General features: G+C 42.0%; 2 protein-coding genes across 4 annotated transcripts in view; one reads left to right on the forward strand and one right to left on the reverse strand.

Annotated features, from left to right (window-relative positions):
* The window catches only part of ATF6 (activating transcription factor 6), an 89,543-nt gene that overhangs the window by 47,624 nt on the left and 15,537 nt on the right, over positions 1 to 26,382 (forward strand). For both annotated transcript variants that reach the window (XM_079981392.1, XM_079981391.1), the window contains exon 15: positions 12,658 to 12,742. In XM_079981392.1, the coding sequence (XP_079837518.1) occupies positions 12,658 to 12,742 (85 nt within the window). The remainder of the gene's footprint in view (positions 1 to 12,657; positions 12,743 to 26,382) is intronic.
* Positions 1 to 26,382, reverse strand: part of HSD17B7 (hydroxysteroid 17-beta dehydrogenase 7) — a 158,896-nt gene that overhangs the window by 42,650 nt on the left and 89,864 nt on the right. The window lies entirely within an intron of this gene.

Here is a 26,382-nt window from a genome sequence, read left to right on the forward strand (position 1 = left end):
CCATGATGGGTATCACTCTTGGAAGTAATCTCAGTCAAAAAGAAAAATATGGGAAAAAATTGGGCAACATATAGGCAACTTTTAAAAGAAGAGCAGGGCCAACTGAAGCCCTATGTATGGAAAAAAGATTTCTGCATTGCAGGGGGTTGGACTAGATGATCCTCGGGGTCCCTTCCAGCTATACAATTCTATGGGTCAGAGTCCTCAAATGAGGAAAGATTATGAGCATTTGTAAAACTAGCTGTAGTGTGTGGATTTTTATATTAATAATTTCATATTGAACAAAGAAAGGGAATTTATAGGTGCAGTGCTTAAGAGGTCAAAGTGTAATACTTAAGCAGAAATTGGTTTGTTTTATTGTTCTGTGCTTTTCAGTTGAAATCTGTTCCAGGGGGAGATCAGGTTATATAATTTAGATTTCTAGGGCCATTAATACTAAAGACATAAAGCAATTGTTCTCAAGTGCCTGGGAGCTTGTTCCAGAAATCGATTTTCCAAGGTGCAGAATATGTCTGCGAGACATATTTAGATACTTTTAAAAGTACAAAATCAGGGATTAGTTTCATCAAGAAGGGAAATGATTTCTCAAAGATCTTCTATTCTGCTTAACATACTGGTCATCTTCCTCAATGCCTCATGAATTTTCAACCCTCAGATTCATAATTCCTTGTTGTTCTAGTTTTGTAGAAGTGGCAGGAAATAGAGTAGCTGAAAGAATCTCTGTAGCAAAGAACTTCAAGATGGAGTTGGGGCTGGCTTAAGTTTACAGTGGTACCTCGGTTTAAGAACAGTCCTGTTTAAGAACGATTCGGTTTACGAACTCCGCAAAACTGGAAATAGTGTCCCGGTTTGCAAACTTTACCTCGGTCTAAGAACGGAATCTGAATGGTGGAAGGGCACAGGTGGCGGGGAGCCTCATTAAGGAAAGCACGTCTCGGTTTAAGAACGGTTTCGGTTTAAGAACGGGCTTCCGGAACAGATTAAGTTCGTAAACCGAGGTACCACTGTAGTGAGTACTATCTCTAATGACTTCATATAATCATTCCGTGCTTTTTAACATGTGTTAGTGTGGCTGCAGTCCAATGCATTTTGATGAAAGCTGCAAAGACAGGTGGGGAGAGGTGTGAATCAGGGATGCCACCACGTTGTATCTTGATTTGCAGCTGATGAGCTCACTCCGGTCAGATTTAGCTGAATCTTCTTTTAGGTTCTGGCACCCCAGAAGGCAGGAATGGAGGACTTGAGCATATTTTAGCTTTTCACATGCATTCTGATACTTGTGCTGTCATCAGTTTTGAAAGCTTTTAGTTGTGCATAAAAGTGTGTTCAGTTTTCTAAGCAGTGGTTGACAGCATGTGGGTACAGGTGGGGCTGCATTGCTGCCCTGCACTGAGCTACCTGCTGCCTTCACCACCCCCTCAGTAACTGGCAGTGGCATGTAGCCCACCCACCCACGCTACCATGCCAGCCTCTGCTATTCCTAAGAACCTGCAATCCAGACATAATGGAGGATTGTGGGCTCAAGTGCCACCTTTCTACTGCTCTGTACCTATAAAATGAGAATAAGGGTGGCACAGGGGGGATTTTTACCCTGTTTCACCCACCTTCCCCCATCAAAAATACTGTTTGATAACTCCAAATCAACCTTAATTCTGGCTCTGAGTATGGTTGACGATACTGAAATGTATGGGCAGGAATAAATTGAAAAGCTGTTCACTTCTTCATTTTCCAAGCAATCTCCTTAGAGATGTCTAATAAAGTCATTTTTGATAAATGAAACTGGTACAATATGTACAGGAACTACTTTCTATAGACCTACAAAGAGAGAAAATGTTTATGAAGATTGTGCTGCTTCTCCAGCACTGCAAGATTTTCCTCCTTGGCCCCCACTGCAGTCATTTGGTGGGAATGCACCAGTATCCTTACATGACTTTACACGTTGACTGCATAAGTCGACAATTGTGTTTTTGACCATTTCCAGCTGCATTTTGTCTGGCTCCCTTGTGTACAATTTGAAGTATTGATCTCACTAAGAAGATCATTGTACGTTGGTTAAGAATACTTAGCACCAGGCAAGCTGTAGGTTTCTCTTGCGTACAGCTGATTTTTCTTTTAAGAGCTAATTCCATACAGATGAAGCCATTCCCCTCCCATGCAATTTGGAACCATGTGTTTTGCCAAGTCTACAATTACACAACAGACAGCATCTATAAAAATCCAGGTGCAGCATTAAGGGTTGTGCCAATTTTCCTGTATCAGCAGATCACAGCACCTCCTGCTGGCTAAAAGAATAGATCTCCTTAATTACTGTATTTTTCTGTGTATAAGACGCCCGCATGTATAAGACAACCCCTATTTTTTTGAACCCAAAATTAAAGAATTCTATATTTTAAACATCAAAGAGAACAACTTTGAGCTTTTTAGGGGAGGTCACCTAAAGTTGTTGAGCTTTCTTGAGGGAAGTTGGCCAAAGTTAGGGTTGCCCAAACCCAAGGCCAGGCTGCCCACACCAGAGCCCGAGCTCACACCTTTGTGCATTCACCATCCATGTATAAGACAACCCCCCAAAATCACTGTCTTATACACGGAAAGATACGGTATAGAGCTTTTCTCATGCATGCAATTTGCATTGAAATCAGTTCGGAAGCTCTTTGTTGTGCTTAAGTGTAGATGTATTTTCAGTTTTGTAGGGTGCTATGTAATCCAGACAGGATAGAATATTGGGGACTTAAATCTGGGATTAGTGTCACTTTTTTCCTGTGGATAAAAGTTCTGTCCCTGTAAAATAAAAATAAAACATAAGGATAGCACAAGACTAGTGAAGCAAAACACAGTTTTATAAAGAATGTGCCTTTGGTAGGTCTGCCTCTTAAGCTGATGTGTGGTAGATTGACCCAAGAAAAACAGAAGTGCTATATTCTGTTTCAGATATAATTCTGTGTGATCTGAAAGCTTTCATATTAAGCCCAACAAAATATTGTATTAGTTTTTCATACTCCTTGACACCAACATCTCTCATACATGGAGCACAGAGCGGTTTCAATAAAACAGGTGTTGCTTCTTCTCATGTGTGGTTCATTGATGTGGCTTCCAGCCACAGCCCCATAACCTCTCCTCCCCCCATTCCAATAAATGTTATAGGCTGCACCATGGCAAGAGATTGAGGAACAGTTGACAATGACAAGATCAAAAACCACCTATAAAATAGTACCAAAATTTTAAACAATGCTCTGGAATTATGCCAGGAATGCCAACAAGGAAAATCCAAGGGGAAGGTCTTATTTATCCCCATTATCAACTGCAGCTTCTGCAGTGAAAAATAGCTCTGTGAAATATGCATTCCTGTGTCTACCCTTAGATTGACCTCCAAAAGGTCCACAGCAGTCAGCATCATGTGAATGGGTTCAAAAGCTGAATTTGCCTTTTCTTCTGTAGTGGTTAAGTTCTGGAGCTCTTTGGGGTAAGGTTACCAGACGTCCTTGTTTCCTGGGGACAGTCCCCGGATTTACAAATCAGTCCCCTGACAAAATCCATCTATTTAGTAGGAAGTTGAAAAGTGTCCCTGGATTCATTGGAAAAAATCTGGTAACCTTACTTTGGTGTGCTCTGTGGAACACCTGGGTGCTTTGGCGCTGTGGGTGCCTGAGATCATGCTGCCTGATCCCAGTTGGCAGCTGGTTGTGGCATAACCAATACCCCCCAAAAAAAGTTTATGAAAGCAAGGCTGCTTCCTTTTGACTTAAGTGCGTGTGGCTGGTAGGGATGAAAGGGAAGGGAGCAAGAACGTTTCTGCAGGTGCTGTGTTTTGTTTCTGGCACATTGAGATGGAACTGCGAGGCTGATCTACTCCTGGGATATAATTGGAGAACTTGGAGTCAAAACAACCACGGCATCTTGAACAGCTGCCTCTTCTTCAAATGAGAACAGGAAGGACTTCTGTTTTATTTCATGTATCTTTCTTTTGAAAATTGGACAACTGCATGAAAAAACAAAACCAATTTGTTTTTGCCTCCCTCTGCTTTGAATCTGGGATTTAGCAGATGAGAGAAGGCATTCCCAGCAGTTTTCATGGAAGTTGGCCAAGCATTTAGCTATGTGATGGAAGTGGTTGGTGTCGGCACCCAGGAATTGGATATTACTGGCTAGGGGCACCTTTTAAATCTCTCTCTGCTTCTGCTGCTGTGCCTGTCCCAACCTCTTGTTTGTTGTGGCTGCCACTTGTCCTCAGCCCTGCTCCAGGAATGACAGAAAGGGTGATGCGTGTGAGTTGTGCTTCCTTAGTGCTCTCCTGGTGCTGGAGAGCAGGACTGATGCCAGAGATACAGGAGAAGGAAGAGTACAGGGTATCAGGAACTTCTTGTGGGTGTCTTGAAGTGCTTGTTGGGGGTGGGGAATGACATTGGCAGAGTTTACCTCACAATTCTTGCATACCCACATACAGCTTGTTTTAGGGCATACCTCTTTAATATTAAAACGTTTAAAAGTGTTTCTTGGGAAAGATGAAATGTGTAAAGAGAGAGCCCCTATTTGTCCAGTAAAACTTTCTCTTGTTTTTAAATTGTTTTAGCTCTTCTGTTCCTTCCACATCAGCAACAAGTTATTAGTCTATATCTTCAAGGCCCTCCACCCCATTCCAGGGATACAAAGAGTACACGTTGCTTTCTCTTTTCAATTATTCAAGTTAAGTGAGACATGTTTGCTTCTGTATGTTGACATGACTTTGTGTAACCTGAAATTCATTGGTTTACAACTTTTTTATCCTGAGTGATAAAGTTTCTGGGTGGCTTGCATAGATAGATAGATAGATAGATAGATAGATAGATAGATAGATAGATATAGGTAGACAGACAGACAATTGTAAAATAGACATTAAAATATAAAACAGAGTAATACAGCAGCAGAATAAAACCAGTGATGGGGAATAAGAATTGTACTTTTTTTAAAAAAAAACCAAAGCATTAAACATTTTTTTGAGGAATAAAGAGATCTTCACATGTCCTGGAAAAATCTTAAGGTAGGTGCCAGGTGAGGCTCTCTGGGAAGAACATTCCATAATAAGGCTCCTTCCTCCAATTCTACCCCCCCCCATCCCCTCTGCTTGCTCCTTCTGTACCCTCAAACACTTTCTGTTGTTTTTAATCTCTCCTTTTTACGGGCCTTCTGCCATACTGTTCCTTTTTTGTCCTCTTGCCCTCTCTACCCTCCACCCTGGAGATTGGAAAAGCTTCTGTATATCTGCCTTTCAAACCAACTCCTGCTGCTCCCCTCTCTCCCACACCACTTTTCTGGGGCACAGTAACCTTGTGGTCCATGTTGTGTACTACTATTTAGGATCCATGCTTGTGACTCTTCCTTATTTTTTCAAGGATAGAGGGTCTTAAAGATAGAGATTTGTGGCTGATGTGAAAGGTAAATCTGAATCCTGCACCACCATCCTTTGGAGCAGATCTTATGATCTGTTTCATGCTCAGTACAATCAGCTTCATGCTTGATTTGGTAGGCACACTTAACAGCATGTGTAATGAGGTGTTTGTGAGTAGAACACATTTTATGGCTTTAATGGTTTTCTCAGCATTTTATGTGAACCAGCTCTGTGTCCCTTCTGCATTTGGCAAATGCAAAACAAGCAATCATATCATGCTAAGTTTGCTTTGACACTAAAAGTTTGTTTATGCAATCAACTATTTAATGAAAAAGGATTTGAGGCCAGTGGGATTTTGAGTGTGGGCTGTAGCCAGACCACTGCACAGACACTAGGTTTCCTAGGAATATTGCCCAAACTCCCTGCCAAGATATATAGGATGACCCATCCAACTTGGAGCTTAAGTCACTGTGGAGAGCTGGCTTGGTTGTGCTTGGCTGATTAGAAAAAACAGCTATTGTCAGTCACCTTGTTTGCTTTCATTCCATTTTTGCCATCGGGATTGGTGGGAAAACAGAGTAAATTCCAGCTTCACTTGCCCAGCAGTTCTTGGAAAGAACTCTGTAAACATCCCAAGTGAGTAAGAGGCAACTAACTGCATCTCCCTTTCTGAGGGATGAGCCTTAGCCTAAAATTGAATAGCTTTCTATTACTTAAAAAGTATAAGCTGCTTTTTCTGTACAAGGAAACCCACAATGTGGCATACAGTAATTACAAAATAAAAGTACATTTCTAAAAAAAAATCAAGAATTCACATGTTATTGCCAGCTAATATTTGTTGTTGTTTCAGAGTTATCTCTTCATCTGAGCCCGAAACTCATGCATCTGAGACATGTTTAACGTTCCGAATTGGTGGGATGAGGGAATCACATTTTTATAATGCTCTTTTGCATTAACCTGCCCCATCTCCCTGCAATTAGAATACCAGCACCATAAAGTGTGGGCTGGGCTAGAACCTTTCTTCCTGGCGTAGTAGGGTTCCTTCCCATTAGAAAATTACATTCCCTACCTGCAGTCTGAAGTGGTGCATTCCATTCTGCTGCATGTGTAGACCTGATCTTATAGCAAATCTGGGGTGGTATTCAACTGACTTTTTGCACTAGTGCAAGGAGATTTCCCCCTCTGCTGCCCATGTGTGCCCTCTGCCACCTCCAAATTTGCTCTGGAGGGTTAGTGGAACCCCTGTAACATATTTAGGAGGCACACATGGGTGGGAGAGGGGAAGTGTGTTCTACTACACAAGGAGAAACTCTTCTGCTGATGAAATGTACACCTTCGCTCTACATTGAATACAACTCCTGCACATTACAAGGAATCTGGTTTTGGAATTTGGACTAGATTACTTTAAGGGTGCCACTGAAAGAAGTCCCAGGGTTTTGTTTGTTTGTTTTGCAGTAAATTGGGACTTGTAATTTGCCTGTATCTGCTTATCCTTAGGGCACTGTGGTTGTACAATTTCTAGTATGCGGCTCCAGGAAGAGTAATCAATCTTTGACATGAAATTTCTTTCTTCCTTTCTTCCTTTCGCATCTCCAAGGAAAAGAGTAAAATTTCAGGTGGGGGCTGCCTCCCCCTTGGCTTAAGAAGTCTTGTGGTTTGCTCTTGTATCCTGAGTTATCCAGCACAGATAGGCTCTTCAGTCTCCCACCATTAGATACTTACTGTTAGGCTGTACATCTGTTGGTCATGACCCTTCAGTCTTCAGGCTTGGTCCCCTTAATCCTTAGTCTGAATCTCAGGAGACCTGGTAACCCTAATTTCAGGTTGAAGCTAGAGTGGTCAGTCTGAAACAATGCAGAGCATTTAGGGACTGATCCACATTCTAGTAGTTAGTCATGCCTTATATAAGCCTGTCTGGGACTGTAAGAAAATAGTCATCTGAAACATTACACCATTTTATTAACTGTGGAATTCAAATGTTGCTGTTAGAGTGCTTAAAATAAAAAGCCCATCTTGCTGTTCTTTCGTTCTGTTAGAAGCAAAAGCTATAATAACAGATTGGGTAGATTAGCTGAGGTATTGGACCATAATCAACACTATAGAGAGTGGCCTCTGAAAAATAAATTAGGCAAATTGATTACTTTTGCTCTCTTTTGGACCATCTTGAAACTTTTTATAGAAATGCTGTTTATATTCTAAATTTTCTGACTTGAACTACCTTATTTAAATAACATTAACAACAACAACAACAACAACAACAATTTATTTATACCCCACCCATCTGGCTGGGTTTCCCCAGCCACTCTGGGCGGCTTCCAACAGAATATTAAAATACAATAATCTATTAAACATTAAAAGCTTCCCTAAACAGGGCTGCCCTCAGATGTCTTCTAAAAATCTGGTAGTTGTTTTTCTCTTTGACATCTGGTGGGAGGGTGTTCCATGGGGCGGGTGCCACTACCGAGAAGGCCCTATGCCTGATTCCCTATAACTTGGCTTCTCACAGCAAGGGAACCACCAGAAGACCCTCAGCACTGGACCCCGGTGTCCAGGCTGAACGATAGGGGTGGAGACGCTCCTTCAGGTATACTGGACTGAGGCCATTTAGGGCTTTAAAGGTCAGCACCAACACTTTTGAATTGTGCTCGGAAATGTACTGGGAGCCAATGTAGGTCTTTCAAGACCGGTGTTATGTGGTCTTGGCAGCTTTTCCCAGTCACCAGTCTAGCTGCCGCATTCTGGATTAGTTGTAGTTTCTGAGTCACCTTCAAATGTAACCCCATGTAGAGCGCATTGCAGTAGTCCAAGCAGAAGATAACCAGAGCACGCCCCACTCTGGCAAGACAGTACAGTGCGCAGGCAAGTAGGGTCTCAGCCGGCATACCAGATGAAGCTGGTAAACAGCTGCCCTGGACACAGAATTAACCTGTGACTCCATGGACAGTTGTGAGTCCAAAATGACATTCAGGCTGCACACCTGGTCCTTCAGGGGCACAGTTGCTCCATTCAGGACCAGGGAGTCCCCCACACCTGCCTGTTCTCTGTTCCCTAGAAACAATACTTCTGAATTGTTGGGATCCAACCTCAAGTTGTTAGCCGCCATCCACCCTCCAACCGCCTCCAAACACTATTTAGAACTTAAAGAAACATCTTTGGCGAAGAATGCTAAAGATTCAGATCACAAAAGAAAATATAACAGGTTGTTCCATAGTCATTACTGTCTCACAGTTTCCTTATAGGCTGCTCTCTTGGACTGGCAGCAGATCCTTCACTACAGTGGACGCTCGGGTTGCGAATGTGATCCGTGCGGGAGGCACGTTCACAACCCACAGCATTCGCAACCCATAGTGCCGTGTCTGGAACTGTTTGGCCCAGCTTTTTATGTGACTGTGAGTCTGTTTATAACCAAGCTATAGTTGAAATCTTGTGTTCTACTAATTGCTATAGCAAATAAGAATGAAACTTTGTATGGTACAGGGCAGTAAATATATCCATTTCTATTTTTCTTCCTTTTTGTCACTGTATTTTCAAACATATATTGAGACCCATTAAAGCCAGTGACTTGCATTAAAACAACAACCTAAGATCCTTTAGGCTTCTGAGAGCTAGGGCCTTGAAGCCTGCTTTACATAATTTAATGTGATCTGGTGGTTGTGTTGCATAGTGGATCAGATGAGTCTCCCAAGCAAAGATCTGGAGAAAATTCCCTGATCTGTGCTTGAGGGAATTGCCAGATTAACTGGCAGGAGACCCAGAACAGATGGTTATAATAGTGTTTTCTGAGCAGCATCTATGGAACTGTATGTTTGTACAAATGGAACCAGCCCACTCCTTGAAATGATTTTCCCCTCATATGGCTGCCATCATCACACAAATACAACAATAGTAAAATTCTACAGCTATCTCCTGAACAAACTCAAAAAAAATCTACATGTTTTCTGCTGTTTGCTCTTAAGAACTGATGAGCTTAAAGCCAATCAGATCCACAGTGGCTTTATCTCGCCCTACATTAAGGCGCCTCCAGTGTCTCTTGAGGTTACTGATGCTGATTCATCAGACAAGGCATTTTGCCCACAAATGCTTGTAGACACTTTGTTACCAGAGCAGCATCACTGGACCTTTGTACAAAAAGAAGTCAAGTCTCCCTCATCTTGTGCAAGAGCTTCTTTCCTGTGTTCTGATTTATAGTGACCTCGGAGAGAGGTGGTCTGTCACTTTTCACCTGCAAGTAGTCTGTAGCATGATTTAGTTACATATTTAATTGAACAGCACCCAGAAGAAGTTTTCACATCTCTGAAGGTAGCTGGAATCATTAATCAGAAAACTTCAAAGTGTGTGACACTTATGAAAGGAAGCATAACACTTTAGTTGGCCACAGATCAGATGGTGCTTGTTTCCAGAAAACATTTGGTCTCTTCTATTGGTTCCAGTGAAACACATGATGGAGCCTTCCATTTCTAGCATCGTCAGATCAATGTGCTTTCCCTTTGTATGTTGTTGTATTCTGGGTGGTCATCCAAGCATGTAAGAGGCATTCTGCAGTGATTATAAAAGATTAACCCATGGGATGACAGTAGAGGGTGCCATTGCTGTGGCATCTAGATTCTGTGTAGCGGTATTGCATGGAGACAACAGGGAGCCAAAAAAATGTCCACAGTCAAGAAGAAAATTAAGATTTAAGGAAAGGGCCAGAAAGCAAAGCTTAAGGAAGTGTTTTAATTTGGCATGCGTGACCCTTTGCAGTAGTTCATGTGTTCCTACCCAAAGTGAGCTGCAGGGAAAAGTTTATGTTTCTGAGAGGGCCTCACTTAGAAGGCCCTCAGCTCAGCCAAAGACATGAGGGTGGGATAACTTGCAAGGGAGGAGAAGAAATGCACTTCACACATTCCACAGCACCATGCAAGATTGTCTCTGTGTTTCAGGTCACCTTTTCCTACTTCCCATGCCCCACCATGTTTGCCTTCCATTTGTCATGTAATGTGCCGCCGCCACCACCTCTTCTCTCTTCCAATCTTAAGATGTTCTCTTTCCCTTCCTCCTCCCATGCTTAAGCATGCACTGTTTATGGCAAGACTTTTATGTACCACAAGTACAGTACTAGATTGCTCCACTGTTCCATTTCAGCTTATATGTTTGATTTCTACCTATATCTAGGTAGATACTAAACAGTCCAAAACAGCTGGGTAGAAGAAAAGGAAGATTACAGGTAGAACATGTACTAATTTTATACTTGCTGCAAATTCTCCAAATTCAGCAGGGCTCAGTTACCATTCCAAAGCAACACTTTCCACTAAGCAATAAATTTGGATATGAAACAAATTACTTTGCTCCCCCTGTAACCTGCTGCAGTTTTACTGAACTCATTTTGCAAAGTCCATTCAGTAAGTGAAATTTGAGGGGGGGGGAAATTTGGAAGAAATTATTTTTTACCCTGCTGTGTACATAATCTTAAGATGAAAAAAAATCTACTAAATGAGTATCCTTCTAGCAAAAAAACAGCAGAAGATATTGTGGAACCTTTAAAGATTTTATTATGACATACACTTTTGTGAACTAGGGTCCATTTCATTAGATCAGTCTGTAATTAAACCCCTGTGCTCAATTGCTGCCAAAACAAGGAAGAAAAAACCCCAAGCTATTCATTGGCAATTTTAACACTTGAGATATAAATAACCAAAATGTGTTATTAGTAATAGCAGCAGATGTAGGAAGAGATTGAAATATGAACCTTAAAAGCCCACCATCTGCTATTTTCATGTGATGTGTCAGCTATAGACTGAATAAATCACAACACTTTAGACACCAGAACAGATGACAGTATAGCTTTGAGCCAAAATTTACACTTTGATGAAATGACAATCTAAGGAGAAGTCTTAGGCCCGAGTGCTTGGCATGATGTCTGGAAAACTATCAGCTTGGAAAAATGAGATTGCCAAAGTTAGCCCCTGACTCCAGCAGTTTTATTTTTTTCAAGGCTATCTTCCTAATTCAGTGACCTCCTAAACCAGATGTTTTATATACATTCTAAACTCAACCCAATATGCTTCTTTAATCAAGCTGAGTATATAGAAAAAACTTCTTATACAGTAACTATGGAAAACCAAAGAATGAACACTCTTTTCAGGGTTAGGGAATGTGGGCTTTTTGGATGTTGTTGGACTCCCAATTCTCACTGACCACTGCAATGTGGCCAGTGGTCAGAAATTATAGGAAGCCTCTGGAGGGCCATCTTCCACATAGAATCATAGAATCATAGAGTTGGAAGAGACCACAAGGGCCATCGAGTCCAACCCCCTGCCAAGCAGGAAACACCATCAGAGCACTCCTGACATATGGTTGTCAAGCCTCTGCTTAAAGACCTCCAAAGAGGTCGTTGATAAAGATGTTGAATAAGACCGGGCTCAAGACAGAACTCTGTGGCACCCCACTAGTCACTCTTCTCCAGGATGAATAGGAACCATTGATGAGCACCCTTTGGGTTCAGTCAGTCAGCCAGTTACAAATCCACTGAGTGGTAGCATAGTCAAGTCCGCATTTTACCAGCTTCTTTACAAGAATATCATGGGGCACCTTGTCAGATGCCTTGCTGAAATCAAGGTAGGCTACATCCACTGCGTTCCCTTCATCTACCAGGCTTGTAATTCTGTCAAAAAACGAGATCAGGTTAGTCTGACATGACTTATTTTTCAGAAATCCATGCTGACTATTGGTGATCACAGCATTCCTTTCTAGGTGCTCACAGTTTGCTATGTTTCTATGATTCTATGATTCTATGCTCCTGTCTTCATTGAACAGCATCCAAAAACAGGGCTGTCGCCATTGCTATTGCCAAAAGTTTTTGTAGTGTGGGTAAGAATCTTAAGTTGTTTGCCATAGCTATTCTTTAAACTGTAAGATCTTTGAAGCAGACTCCAACATAGGGGAGTCATGACACTCTTAATACCAGGTTTGATTAAAAAACACTCAGTGTGCCCATCCCATCTTAATCCAAAGCAGTCCACTGCTTCTTGTTGGCGTAAGCAAACCACTGGGCATTCTGAGTAGAATTCCTATGTTGGGTTGTCTTGTGATTTATTACTGATCCTAACTCTTGAAAATGCAGTTTGCTGTCTCTGGACTGTATGGGGAAATAGTGATGTTTCAGAAGCTCCTTGGCCATGAACATCCTTAGCTTTGCCTTAACTCAGATTTGATTTGTTATGAAGACTGTGAATGCACAGTCTTCACGTGCACAGTTTTCCCAGTGCAACATAATACATACTTAGCAACTTAATGCATATTTAAATATTTTTCAGGATCACCTGTTGTTGCCTGCTACCACCCATAATAAGACCAGACGACCAAAGATGTCAATAGTATTGCCAGCAATAAACATCAGTGGTGAGTGTTATGTTTAACCTGTTGGAGAAGTTATTTTACAAAAGTCCAGTTGACTATATTGCTTATGGAAATGTAAGTCATTATGAACAAAGCTTGAAGTGTTTATTTATAATGATGGTGTCATGATAACTTTTGTATTATTGAATAAGGGCCAGCAGAATGAAATGCTTTTCCTGGACCAGGCATCCCCAGATGTTTTGGCCTACAACTCCCATGATCCCTAGCTAACAGGACCAGTGGTCAGGGATGATGGGAATTGTAGCCCAAAACATCTGGAGGGCCGAAGGTTGGGGAAGCCTGTCCTGGACTATACCGCTTCAAGAGGCAAGGGTGAGCAACTGAATGTTAGAATATTTTAGAAAAACACCCAACCTAGCCCCTTTACTTCCAAATTCAGCGTGTCAAGGTGGGGAGAGGGCAGCGGGGGGGGGGGGGAGGCTTCTGCTTAACTTTCTTCCTGGCACGCCATTTCATGCAACAGTACATAAAATATAAAGGCAAACCAGCATGCACAAATTTGTTTTCTCAGGAGCTTTTATTGGGTAGTGCTAGTCTGCTAGACTGGATGCTACCGTTTGTTATTGTTGTTGTTTGTTCTTTTCTATTGTTTGATTGTCCTTGGACACCATTCTGGCTATTTTATTACAGAAACTCAGTGATTAAGTTTTTATTTATATATATATATATAAATAATGACTAGAGGCTAAATGTTTCTTTTAAGCTGACCATTTGGGGAGGGGGGTTGTGTAAACAGAGAAACAGGGAATGGTATATCTGTTGTCTCCACTTTTAATTTAGTTTGTGTACGTTTAGTGAGAGACATTTTTGTTACAGACATCTTGCAGTTGGGGGAAAGGAGGGGGGTTGTGTCAGCATCACATGGGTAGGTCCTTTGTTTGTGTAAGGTAAAGGTAAAGGGACCCCTGACCATTAGGTCCAGTCGTGACCGACTCTGGGGTTGCGAGCTCATTTCACTTTATTGGCCGAGGGAGCCGGCGTGCAGCTTCCGGGTCATGTGGCCAGCATGACTAAGCCGCTTCTGACAAACCAGAGCAGCACATGGAAACGCCATTTACCTTCCCACTGGAGCGGTACCTATTTATCTACTTGCACTTTGACGTGCTTTCAAACTGCTAAGTTGGCAGGAGCAGGGACCGAGCAACGGGAGCTCACCCCGTCACGGGGATTCGAACTGCCGACCTTCAGAACTGCAAGCCCTCGGTTCAGTGGTTTAGACCACAGCTTTTGTTTGTGTACCTATTTGTTTTTATTGGTATTGTGAAATATTAGGGGTTCCCAAGCTTGGTGGGTTGAGTTTAGTTGCTTGCAGTATGGCTCATTTGTGTGAGGGAGGCAGGATGGTTGTTGGTCATATTAGCCATATGGATTCCATATGTCAGGAGTGCTCTGATGGTGTTTCCTGCTTGGCAGGGGGTTGGACTCGATGGCCCTTGTGGTCTCTTCCAACTCTATGATTCTATGATTCTATGATTCTATTCTATGATTCTATGATTCGTATGCTGTTGGAGGAGATAGGTCATTGTCCTGTTGTGCTGTGTATGTAATGAAGGGGAACCACAATGGGACCAAAATTGTTTTCTGACCAGGAAGAATTTCTGCCAAAGGAATGAATCAGTCTGCATCCTAACAGTTATATTTTCCTAAACTTTATGGGAACTTAAGGGCAACAATCTAACCACACTGCAGAAAGGGAAACAGTTATAAAATGGATAATACTTTGGTTTTGATATTCATTTGCATGAAGAATGTTTCCAACACCTATGCAGTGGGAGCCATTTCTTAGTAGAGCTCTGAATTTAACACCTGCAAGCATGTGGTTTATCACTTGCAGGCTGAATTCTGATATGGAAATCTTACAGCTTCTTTGGAAAACTGCCTTTGATTGCAAAGAGGAGCAAAGAGTGTTTCTAAAGAATGTGAAAAGAATTGTTGTAGCATGTAAGAAACAAAGATTTGGGAGGGAAGAGGGACCGTGCAGCTATGTTGTCTGATCTTTAAAGTCTTGAAGTGTATTTACTGGGAAGCTTGGACAAGAAAGGGTATTGGGGGGGGGTGAGGGAGTCAAGCACTGAGACAACAAAAGACATCAGTTCACAAGGGTGAATATTAGTCAGTCTGTTTAATAAAGTAGCTAGGGATAATTGATTTCATCTCTCAGATGAATGAAAAAATTCTAAATGCATCTTTGCCTCATTCCAGTTATGGAATAAGAATACCTCTTGGTGTGAGGATGAAGTGGGGGCTTCTGCCACTTTTGTGCAAAGGGTTGTCTCCTGGAGAGATTCTCCCTTTTTCTTTCCTCTCCCTGCAGGTTATTGTAGCCTGGACAGCAACTAGTGGTAGTTGTTGGTTGTTGTTGTTTTAAAGGAGAGTCACATTGAGGGTGTGAGAGGCTTGTGGATTAGCCACCACCTTCCCAATTGGTAGCAAATTTGCTGTCATAACAATGGCAACCCTTCCACACATCCCTCTAAATAACACTTTAAAAAAAAGCCTTTGGGTTGGCAGTTGGGGGTGGAGAGGCAGATGATTTACCTGAGGCAGTAAGATTTGGACCTTGAGCTTCCAGAGGCTGATGTAGATATTTGGAGCAGGTGTTTTGATCGCAGAAGTGGACAGTAGGGCCTGGTTAGATGTCCCATAGTTAGATAGTAAGACTTAGTTAGATGTTCCTGGTCAGATATCCTTACCCACAGCCCAGGGACCCGTGTTCCTCTCTCCATGAAGCTCTAGAACAATGCAACCTCCCTCATAATTCTCTTGCCCATTACAGCCAGCTCTGGGAATTTTATATACATAGGAAGCCTTTTTTGTGCTAGGCTAGCTAAATCTTCTGAATCAAGCCTGCAGTAGTTCTTCACCATGATTGTGAGTAGACAGAGAAATCTTATTTATTTCCATCCTCCCCCCTCCCTTGGCCAAAGCTGGGCATTTTTTCCCCTTTGTACCAAGGAACGTGAAAAGCTATTCCAGTTCTGTTCAACAGCTGTTTGTGCAGTTGCAGATGTTACATTTCTATCAACGCTTTTATCCAAATCATTTAGCTTTTTCCAGCTGCTGGTTCTAGGCTCTAGCAACTCACTGTAAAAATTGAGTTGGTTAGATTATGCTGTCAAATACCTTGGGTAGTGGTTTTATAAGGGAAGGAGCAGGGGCCATGTCTTTTAGAGGCTTTCTATACCATAGGAAAGATGTAGCTACTTCTTGAAATACTTTCAAAGCCGCAGTAAGTTTCCCCACTGATTTATTATCAGGCTTAGTGTAGCAGCATGTAGTGAAATAACTGCCAAACTGTGCACCATAAACGGAACCTAATTTAAATAAATCAGATTAGACTATGAACCTAAAATACCCACCCACAGAAAAGGCTGCCCAGCTGTGCATCATGAAAAGTAAATTAGCTTTCATTGAAAGATTTGGTTTAATCTAAATAAATTAGACTTTGAGCCTATGAGCCTAAAGTACCCACCCACAGAAGAGGCTGCCTGTCACATCTCCACATGATTCTCCAGCCGAGCCTCTTTCTGTTAAGAGCATGAAGACAACAGAATGAAGAATAAGCCTCTCCTCCCCATCCCCATTTATCACCAACAGTTGTCTTTAAGAAGTGCAGTTCCATTTAGTTACCATTGGTAGACTTTCCTTCCATAAATTTGCAGAATCCCATTTTAAACCTATCTCTACCTATGACCCTCACCACAACTTATAATCATAGAACTGTAGCGTTGGAAGAGACTCGAGGGTCATCTAGTCCAACCCCCTGCAAGGCAGGAATCTCAGCAAAAGCATCCATGACAGATGGCCATGCAACCTCTGCTTGAAAACCTCCCAGGAAGGAGAGTCCGCAAACTCCCCAGGGAGTTCATTCCACTGTTGAACAGCTCTTACTGTTAGAAAGTTTTTCCTGATGCTTAGTTAGAATCTCCTTTCTTGTAACTTGAAGCCATTGGTTTGGGTCCTACCCTACAGAACAGGAGAAAACAAGTTTGCTCCATCTTCCATGTGACAGTCCTTCAGATATTTGAAGATGGCTATCATATTTCCTTTCAATGTCCTCTTTTCCAGTCTCATCCGCATCTCCCTCAACCATTCCTCATAAGGCTTGGTTTTCCGGACTCTTGATCATCTTGACTAGCCTCCCCTGCACACATTCCAGCTTGTCAGCATCCTTCTTAAACTGTGGTGCCCAGTATTCCAGGTGTGGTCTGATCAAGGGAGAATAGAGTGGTACTATTACTTCCCTTGATCTGAATACCATACTGCTGTTGATGCAGCCTAGAATAGCATTAGCTTTTTTGCTGCTGCATCACACCATTGACTCATGTTAAGCTTGTGGTCTACTAAGACTCTTGGCAGCAAGTTCCATAAATTATGGTTTTATATTTTGATTTTATTCTGTGAAGTGACTGGAGACCTCCAGGTATAGGGCGGTATAATAATGATGATGATGATGATGATGATGATGATGATGGATCTCTGCCCATTAACCATTTTTTTTGTATTTTTATTAAAGATTTTCTTGATTTACAGAAGTATGTGTAATGTCTCTCGTATTTTTTCCATGCAACATTTTTACAAATCAGTTTCATTTGTTGAGACATTAGGAAGAAAAGGGGGAAAAGGGGTGGAGGGGTGGAAGATGGGTGGGGGTAGGGTCGGGTATTGACATCCTCTCAGACTTTTGGGGGCCACCTTTCTGTATTTGAGGTTCTGTCAACTTTCCCTTAGAAGTCAGTTCAGGAAAGATTTTCTGCAGTCTTTTGTTGATAATAAGCAATAAAAGTCTTGTCCTGCTGGGATTCAAATGAAGTTGGAGCCTATATAGTCTCAGTGTGTCTCAAAATGTTCCCCAATGCCTTACAAATCTGAATGCTTCCTATGCATGAAGATCCCTCAACTCTGCCTTATCCCATCAGTCTTGTACGTGGGAAAAATAGTGTTTCCAAGAACGCTACCTTAGAAGCCCTGTCCAACTCAAAGTCAGCTGATTCTGCCACCTTCCCACTAGAATGGTTAGATTGTAAAGAAGGCTGTGCCCTGTTCACTGTTCCAGGATATGCTCTGAACATGGACTTGTTTTTATTTTTCCAGTTCAATTCATACTGATACTTGTGCATACAAAACCAGATGTGAATCAATATTTCCATCTCTTGGTGATGAGATATACTTGCAAGGCCATGGAAACCCAACAGCTAAGGGTGTTATGGCTAGACTGACGTTTGTTTGTTTGTTTGTTTGTTTGTTTGTTTGTTTGTTTGTTTGATAAGGTGCCTTTTATGGTAAGTGGAGGCAGTGATCTGCCCTTACAAGATCAAGTGGCCGAGCTGACCTTCCACAAGGTAACCATAGTAAGCTCTGGTGGAAGTCTGTATTTCACCAAAGAAATCCAAATGTCTCTTCTAATTTTAAATATCAAGCCATAACACTTGGAAACAATATGAGTGTGCTTTCAGACTTTAAAATGCACTTTTAGAAGATATTTAAAGGCAGCATTCTGTTAGAATCCATAGAGTCCAAAAGCAGAGATGGGCCATCTTGTCCATAACACTTTTACTCTCGTGCATCATTAAAAGTAAATGGTGTGTAAGAAGAAAAAAATGTAAAACTTGCTTTGGGCAGAGGGAACACTGGTGACCAGGCTCCTGGAATGAGTGGTAACAATTTAATAAGACATATTCAGAAGAATCAGTTTAATGTGGGCCATACCCTACATTAAAAGGAAGGAAGGGCCTCCTCCAAATGTAGGAAGTTATATAATGGTAAATGTTTTGTGCTGGAGTGGGTTTTTGCAAATCAGTACAATGTTTAGCATATGGAATAATTTAGCAGAATAAGCTACTGAGTCACAGAACATCACTGGATGTAACAGTAGACTGAATGGTACATGTAAATAGGAAGCATGCAGAGTGACAAGGAGGCCAAGGGATCCTTAGAAGTGAGCAGCACAAGAAATAGCTTCTCTGCTTTCCTCTGCATTTCTCCTCTTTATATATGGAGGCAGGGTGTTTATAGGCTGCTTCCATATTTAAAGCAAATTCCGAAAGAGAGTAACCACCAGTGAAAACAACAATTCTACAAACATGTGTAAAAAGTAGTTCGTAGTTTTAAAGCGCCGGCATCCCTGAGTGCATCCAAGCAGCACTTTATTGCCCCTGTACTTTTTGCACTATGAGGGTGGGGTTCCTTCTCTGCCCTTTACCCAAGTCTCCACATATCTGCTTATGCATGATTCCATCACTTGCAACTAAATGAAAAGCCACTCTTTATTGCAGTCATCCAGCCAGGGTCAGCTGCTAAAGATTATTGTATACAGCAAAAAACTGGAGCTTGCCATCCACTCAGAGGCCACTGGCAGGAGCATTTTTATGTTCTGCTGAGATTCCTTGAGCTTGAAGAAGGGCAGGAGAACTCTTAGACCTTGCGCTGAGCCCCAGAGAGCCTTGGAAAGCACTGCGACATCTCACTGCTTTCCAAGCAGTTTCTAGACACAAAGAAAAACGGATGATCCCTCTCCTCCTAGCTCAGAGGAAGGCAAGGGGCTTCTCCCGCAGTCACACTGGGCTGTGGAAGCACCCTAACTTGCAGTGTGGCATCACAATAAAACCTCTGGGGTGAGAGGAGCAGCATTGGTGACAAACAAGGAATTCGGCTGACTACAAGGCCAGTCACAATTTGGTCATTTTACAGCGTATGTACTCTTGACAAGGAGCTACAGCAAGCGTCCTGAGTGCTTTGATACAATGCACCTATTTTAAAATAACTGTTTGCCACATTTGTTTATTCCTTTGAAGTATTTGTTATCTAACCCAAAAATGTAATGTGGTCTCTTCACACAAGAAGATGAAGAGAGAGGGCATGTCTTGATAGTTGAAATGATTTGGTCCTTAGTTGAAAGCTATTTAGCATCCTTGGAAGGAAGTCGGTGTACCATGTTCCAGAATGTTGAGGAGTCTGGGATCTTACCATTCACTGTCGGTTGTCGGTCACTCTGGGACTGGGGAGAAGGATAGACTTAATAATGTAACTGAGGAAGGCCAGGCTTGGCCAGATGGGAGGAGGCTCTGGGGGAGCAGAAGGGGCTAAGGGAAGGTCTGGGAAGGGTGTGTTTGGCTGTTGGGAAATTGGGAAAGGGTGGGTTTGGCTGGGTGGTTCTCAGTTTATTAAAGCTCACTCTAGTTCTTATGGACCACTTTAAAAAATGTATACATTGAGCAAAATATATTTTTACTTCTAAAACAAAGAGGGCCATCCTTGATTAGAAAAAAATGGCCTGAGTCTTTTTATATATAAAGGTTATTGAAACTCTGCTTGAGAGTTCATATGTGTTTAGTCACTTGGACAGGAAACAGTTGAGAAATTAAATATAAAAGCAAATTCTTCAGGGATTTTACATCCTGCCTTGTTTTTCTAAGTTGCCGCCTTTTGTATTAAAGCAACAGAAACTCCCCCCCCCCTTTTTTTTTTTTTAAGAAAGAGAGAGAAAGAGAGATGATAGAAGCTGGCTAGAATGAGAGAATGATTTGCCTCTTTAATGTTCTGGGGAATCTGGCTATAGTTCTCAATGTTGAATAGAACAGAATCTCCACCCAAAAGCATCTGAAATTGAAAATAAAATGTGCGAATTGAGTGAGCTTGCTGTAACCATAAGCAGATCTGCATAAATCTTATTGATTTGCATAGTTCTTTGAGCAATGATTGCGGTTTTCCTTGGCAGAGAATTAAGACTTTTCATGTTTAGCATTATCAGCTGTTTCACACATATGGGTTCTAATAGTCATATGGCTAAGTATATCCCATAGAATTTTTCTCTAACTAGTAAGAGTGTGGTTTGAAACAATGTGGTATATAATTATGTTGCTAAAGCAAAGGGTATCTATTCCTCTTCGCAGACTGGATGTGTGATGGCCTATGTTAGGCACTCAGTGAGGAAAAACAAATATTGTACACAAACATCTCATTCTGCCCCTGCAGTTGCAGGGTTTTTATTTTCGAACCATTTTTATTTTGGTTTGTTTCAGTATCAGTAAGCAGAACATAAATTATGGTTTAGGATTAGTCTGTTTTAATCAAATACTTCAACTCTTGTACCTTTTGAATGGTTTTGTTAATATTTAGGTCTGCTAACCCAGCGGCGTAGTGTGGGTTGCTGGCACCCGGGGTGGGCAAGCCACCAATACTGCCAGAGTGCCTCCCCAGAGCCAAGCAGGGCTGTACTGCACCGCCTGCCTGCCTGCCTGCCTGCACAGGGGAGAGCCCTGCTGGACAACGTGGCCCTTGGTGGGCAAATCCCCCCAACTCCTGCAGTGAGAACTACACTGCAGAGGCTGGACTACACTGGGGCCGTCCCTTGCCCACTTGCCTCTGTCCTCGCCCACTCACCGTGGGCCTGAGCTGCTCTGCTGCCTTTGCCAGGGTGGGGTAGGGATCCCTTTGGAAGCCAGCACCTGCATGGGAGTGCCTGATTGTACCCCCCATGCTATGCCACTGTGCTGACCTCTTTGGTGGTGGTGGTGGCTCTTTTAATCTGCAGCGGGAGGTTTAAGGAAGTCCTCAACCGATTAAGCCCCCTTCCTCCAGTTCATGGGAGTCAGAGGCAGGGTGGGGGCCTCAGGTGCCTTCGCCCAGGAGAAAGAGGGAGCCCAGGTGAAGGAAAAGGTGGCAGCAGCTCTGCAGGGTGCTGGGCTGAGGTTGTGTGATGCTGCCACCTGGTGCTGGAAGCAGAGGGGAGTCCCTCTACTCCCAGCGCTTGATGGCAGCAACAACGAGCCCTGGTTCAACCAAGTTTCAACATCGCGATGTGTCGCCAGATTGCAATGTTTCACTGGTGATACAACACAGTGTTGGAAAGGTGACATCACCCAGCCCTAGTCTTCACAAAAAAAGAAATAAGTATAGCATTAAGATTATAATGCTTATAATCTTAGGGCAGTTGGACTTGTAGAACTTGTCATGTGCTGGTAGCTTCTGTGGATTTATTTGGATTGTAACGCAAGTATATGCCATTAGAGAAGAACAGTCAGGATCTTTTTGTAACCAGGAAAACCTATTTAATATCTCAATAAGGTCATCCAATGTCTTGAACTTCAAAAGGAGTATGTGCTAGGACTTATTTTTAAATTTTTAATGAAACAGTTCACAGATTTATGATGGGTGTCCATCCTGGCTGTAATAGACTGCTTGCAAGAACTTTGCTGTAAACCATGCATTTCCTTGAGCTTTATATCATCTTTAACTTGTACTTGTAAGTAGATGTAAGTATAAACATATTTCTTCAGCCAGTCCATCTACAGATGGTATCATCTTGTCGCATCCTGGCCTGTTCTCTTGCAGAGCAAGAGTTGACAGGCAATGTTTTTAGGATCATGGGAAGAGGGTAAATTTGGTGCCTCTTGTTCACAAGGGACAGATTGTGGTTAAAGCAGCCTTTTTACAAGAAAATACCAATCGTAGCATGTAAATAAATTACATCATTTTTATGTAGCCAAGTTAAACCAGGTGGAAAATTTGGGTAATCCTTGAGTTCAGCTCAATGCTGTAAAGGCATTTTGGCTGCACATGATTAGACAGCAGCTTTGATAGTAATGAAGAAAAGGGGATTGCCTGATGTTTTATTTTCTCTTACTACTTGTTGAGGTGTTTAGACTGAATAGATATCATGATTTTATGTAAGGAAAGGCAGGAGTGATCATGGATAGCTAATGTAGCTTCTTCTCTGAAACTAATCATGTCTAGGCTTGGCTGTCCTCTGTTTGGAAGATGAATACAGTTTTTAGCAACTTGGGAGGAGGGTGGGTATTACAAATAATTTTTGTTCATTTATTTGGGGCCAAGCAGGAATACTTTCTTAACTCAAAATTTACAAAGAGCTCAGTGGATGTAGTCATCTAAATGGCTGTACCCTAGAAGAGTTGGCCATGGAAATTTTGTAGTTGTGTGGTTAGTGCTCATACAGTATTGTGATGGCCATTGGCTATAAACAATAAAATCTAATGACTGGTCACTGAAGTGGCCATATGGGCAGCAAGCCTGAAGGCTAATCTTAATTAGTGTCCAGGACCTGATGCAACATGTAAGCATTGTTGAATCAGTTGGGAACAGTGACCATAGTGCTATCAAATTTAATAAGTGGACAGTTGCCAGGAAAATCCAACACAGTCATATTCAACATTAGAAAAGGAACTGAGGCAATTCCATAGATTGGACTTCCATAGATTAAAAGAAATGACAAAAAAGAGGACCTCACTAGCAAATTCTAGTTCCTAAGTATGATCCTTGTGAACAGAGATTCAAGAATGTCCCACAGGAGTACTTTGTAAAACATTAACTCTTTGAATAATTTTGCATTACAAATTGAATCACTCATATTAAGTAATAATCCTTTGTACATTTGTGCATTTACAAAGGATTTGTACGTTTTCAATAGACATTCATTATTTTCTACCATTTTTGTTCACCATTTTAGATTTTTGTAATTTGCATTCAGCTAGTGGATCAGAATCTTCTGCTGGTTCCCTGCCTGACCTAAGGTGGGTCATAAAAGCAGCATTTCAATGCGTCCTACGCAGGGCTCCCTTTGAAGGTGACTCGGAAACTACAATTAATCCAGAATGTGGCGGCTAGACTGGTGACTGGGAGTGGCCGCCGAGGCCACATAACACTGGTCCTGAAAGACCTACATTGGCTCCCAGTACATTTCCGAGCACAATTCAAAGTATTGGTGCTGACCTTTAAAGCCCTAAATGGCCTCAGTCCAGTATACCTGAAGGAGTGTCTCCACCCCCATCATTTAGCCTGGACACTGAGGTCCAGCGCCGAGGGCCTTCTAGCGGTTCCCACACTGTGAGAAGTGAAGCTACAGAGAACCAGGCAGAGGGCCTTCTCAGTAGTGGCACCCACCCTGTGGAATGCCCTCCTATCAGATGTCAAGGAGATGAGTAATTATGTAACATTTAGGAAACATCTGAAGGCAGCCCTGTATAGGGAAGCTTTTTAAGGTTAATGTTTTACTATGTTTTTATATATACTGGAAGCCACCCAGAGTGGCTGGGGCAACCCATGTAGGGCGGGGTACAAATAAATTATTATGTTTATAATTATGATTACAAATCTGAAAAAGTTAAGTTCCACATATTGGTGCTACTTTTTCTCTCCCGCCGCCCTTTCTCTCTCTGCTTTGATTAGCATTTTACTTAATCTGAATGAATGATGGTATCCCTGATCAAGTCTCCCCCTCTGCCAGTTTTTATTGTTTTACATCTTATGACTAGCAGTCTCTGGGATTCAGCTTTCTGCTTTTTCCCATCACATTTCCTTCTGCAAAAGCGTGGGAATAAAACAGGGTCCGAGAAATGAGTCAGGGCTGTTTTTGGGTTATGAAATCAGTCTGTATAGGCTGAGCTCTCCATTCTCTGTCCATAATAAACTTTATCTTTCTTTCCATCTTTTCCCTTGCATATTGTTTTAGGATAGTGAGGAAAGGGAGATCATGGCTGATATAGCATCTGCCATGAAAGAGCTCCATGATATAGCTGTCTTGCTACATCCCAAGGGAAATTGCAGATTTGCTCTGGTCGAGGGACTGTTGGCTGCTTTCCCTTTCACACCTGCATTGTGAACACCCAACCCTAGTTGTTCTGTGCTTAAAAAAAATATTGAATCACCTTCTGTCATACAAATTCTGTGGCAAGAAAAACTGAATTCTGTAGCTTTTGTAAGTTATGCATATCAAGCAAATTTGCACAATTTTCTTTTATGATGTATAATTTTTTTCTACTAGCGTATTGTTTTACTTGACTTGAGTTGGGCAAGTATTGGAGCATCGAAGCTCAGCCCACAGTCTGGAAACTTGGCCAACTTCTTGGCACCTGATATTTCAGTAGGTGTTACTTACACACTTTCTAGCATATCTTCACACTCACAGGAGCTGGAAACTTGGATCTTTTCAAATGACAGTTGAGATTCTCAGAAAGTCACATTTTGTGGCCAATTCCACTTTCGTTGCTACCATGGAATTGTGGGGTGCACTAGCCATATTTATAACCTGCTAAGCTGGGGGTGGGGGACCTGCAGCCCTTCACAATATTGTTGAACTACAAGTCCCATCATCACTGACCAGTTGACATGCTGATGGGAGCAGGCATTCAGCAGCCTTTGCAGGACCACAGGTTCATCATCTCTGGCAGGTTTCCCGTTCCTGTTCTTAGCCAATCACAGCCCACCAGGTATGAGTTGTGACCTGCTAGTCCCATGCAAGCAGCAAAACAGGAGGCTTATTGAGCCCCTTTGTTCAGCTTAGATGTATCTGGACAGCTGTTTTCCTTCCACTTTTACTGACAGTAGTGGGATAGCTCTTTCACAGCGAAGGTGGGACCAGGATGTGAGGAAAACAGATCAGTGAGATGCCCTTTGTTTCATGCCATGTGGCACATTAAGGTCCCTTACAACTCTACAATTCTAGGATTCTGTGTTTATACATAAGTAGCAATGGGATCCAAACAACTCTTAATCAGATTTTTTTTTAATGTGTTGCAGAAGAAGCTGTCTCTTGTAATGGTGGTTGGAACTGGTTTTAAAATAGATTCTTGCACTGAAATGAAGTCCCTGGTTTCATAAGGCAAAAAGATACTTTTGTGTTAGGTCAACAAATGAAGCACTGAAGGGAGATCTGTCAAAATGTTCTGGTATGTGCTTGGAACATAGTGTATTTTTAGCCATTTTTTGCTGTTACAGCCCCATGGGTGTTTATAGTCTTATTTGGTAACACTTAGCAACTCTTCTGATGGAAACGTTGTCCAGACCACACTGGATGGTAGAGCTAGAGCTAGAGAGTTTAGTCTGAGTCACGGCATTTGCAGGAATTGAGCTGTGGGATGAGATACAGCTGCGCTGCTCAGATGCAGACAGTCCAGCCTCAGTCCTTGTTTGCTTGCTGCACGCCTCCCCCCTCCCTACCCAGTCCTGAGGGGCAAACTGAAGGCCGCATCTGCTCTGCCATATTTCATTTTGCCCTTGAAAAAAGGTGCAGCAGATGAAACTGGTGTTCAAACAGAAGAGGTACATTGAAGAAATACATAGTGAATTTTGTTGTGTGATCTCAGACTGAGATTCAGTGTTAAATTGTTGGGAAGATTATTTAAAGATTGTATTTTGAATATAGTATAGTATTGTTATATAGTATACTATATATATATAGTATAGTATTGTTGGGAAGATTATTTAAAGATTGAAAATACAATCTTTAAATAATCTTCCCAACAATACTATACTAGCTACTATGGATGTGGAATCTCTGTATACCAACATCCCACACAACGATGGTTTACAAGCTATAAGGAACACCATTTCAGATAAAACCACAGCGGACTTTGCTACCAAACTCTGCCAATTTGTCCTTACCCACAACAACTTCAAATTCGGTGATGACCTGTTCCTTCAGATCAGCGGCACAGCAATGGGCACCCGCATGGCCCCACAGTATGCCAACATCTTCATGGCGGATTTAGAACGTTTCCTAAACTCCTACCCACTCTCTTGTACCTGTGATACATTGACGATATTTTTATCATCTGGACACATGGTCAGCAGACCCTGGACACCTTCCACCAGAAATTCAATGATTT

This window comes from Podarcis cretensis (assembly GCF_951804945.1).
Source record: "Podarcis cretensis genome assembly, chromosome: 6".
NCBI lineage: Eukaryota > Metazoa > Chordata > Lepidosauria > Squamata > Lacertidae > Podarcis > Podarcis cretensis.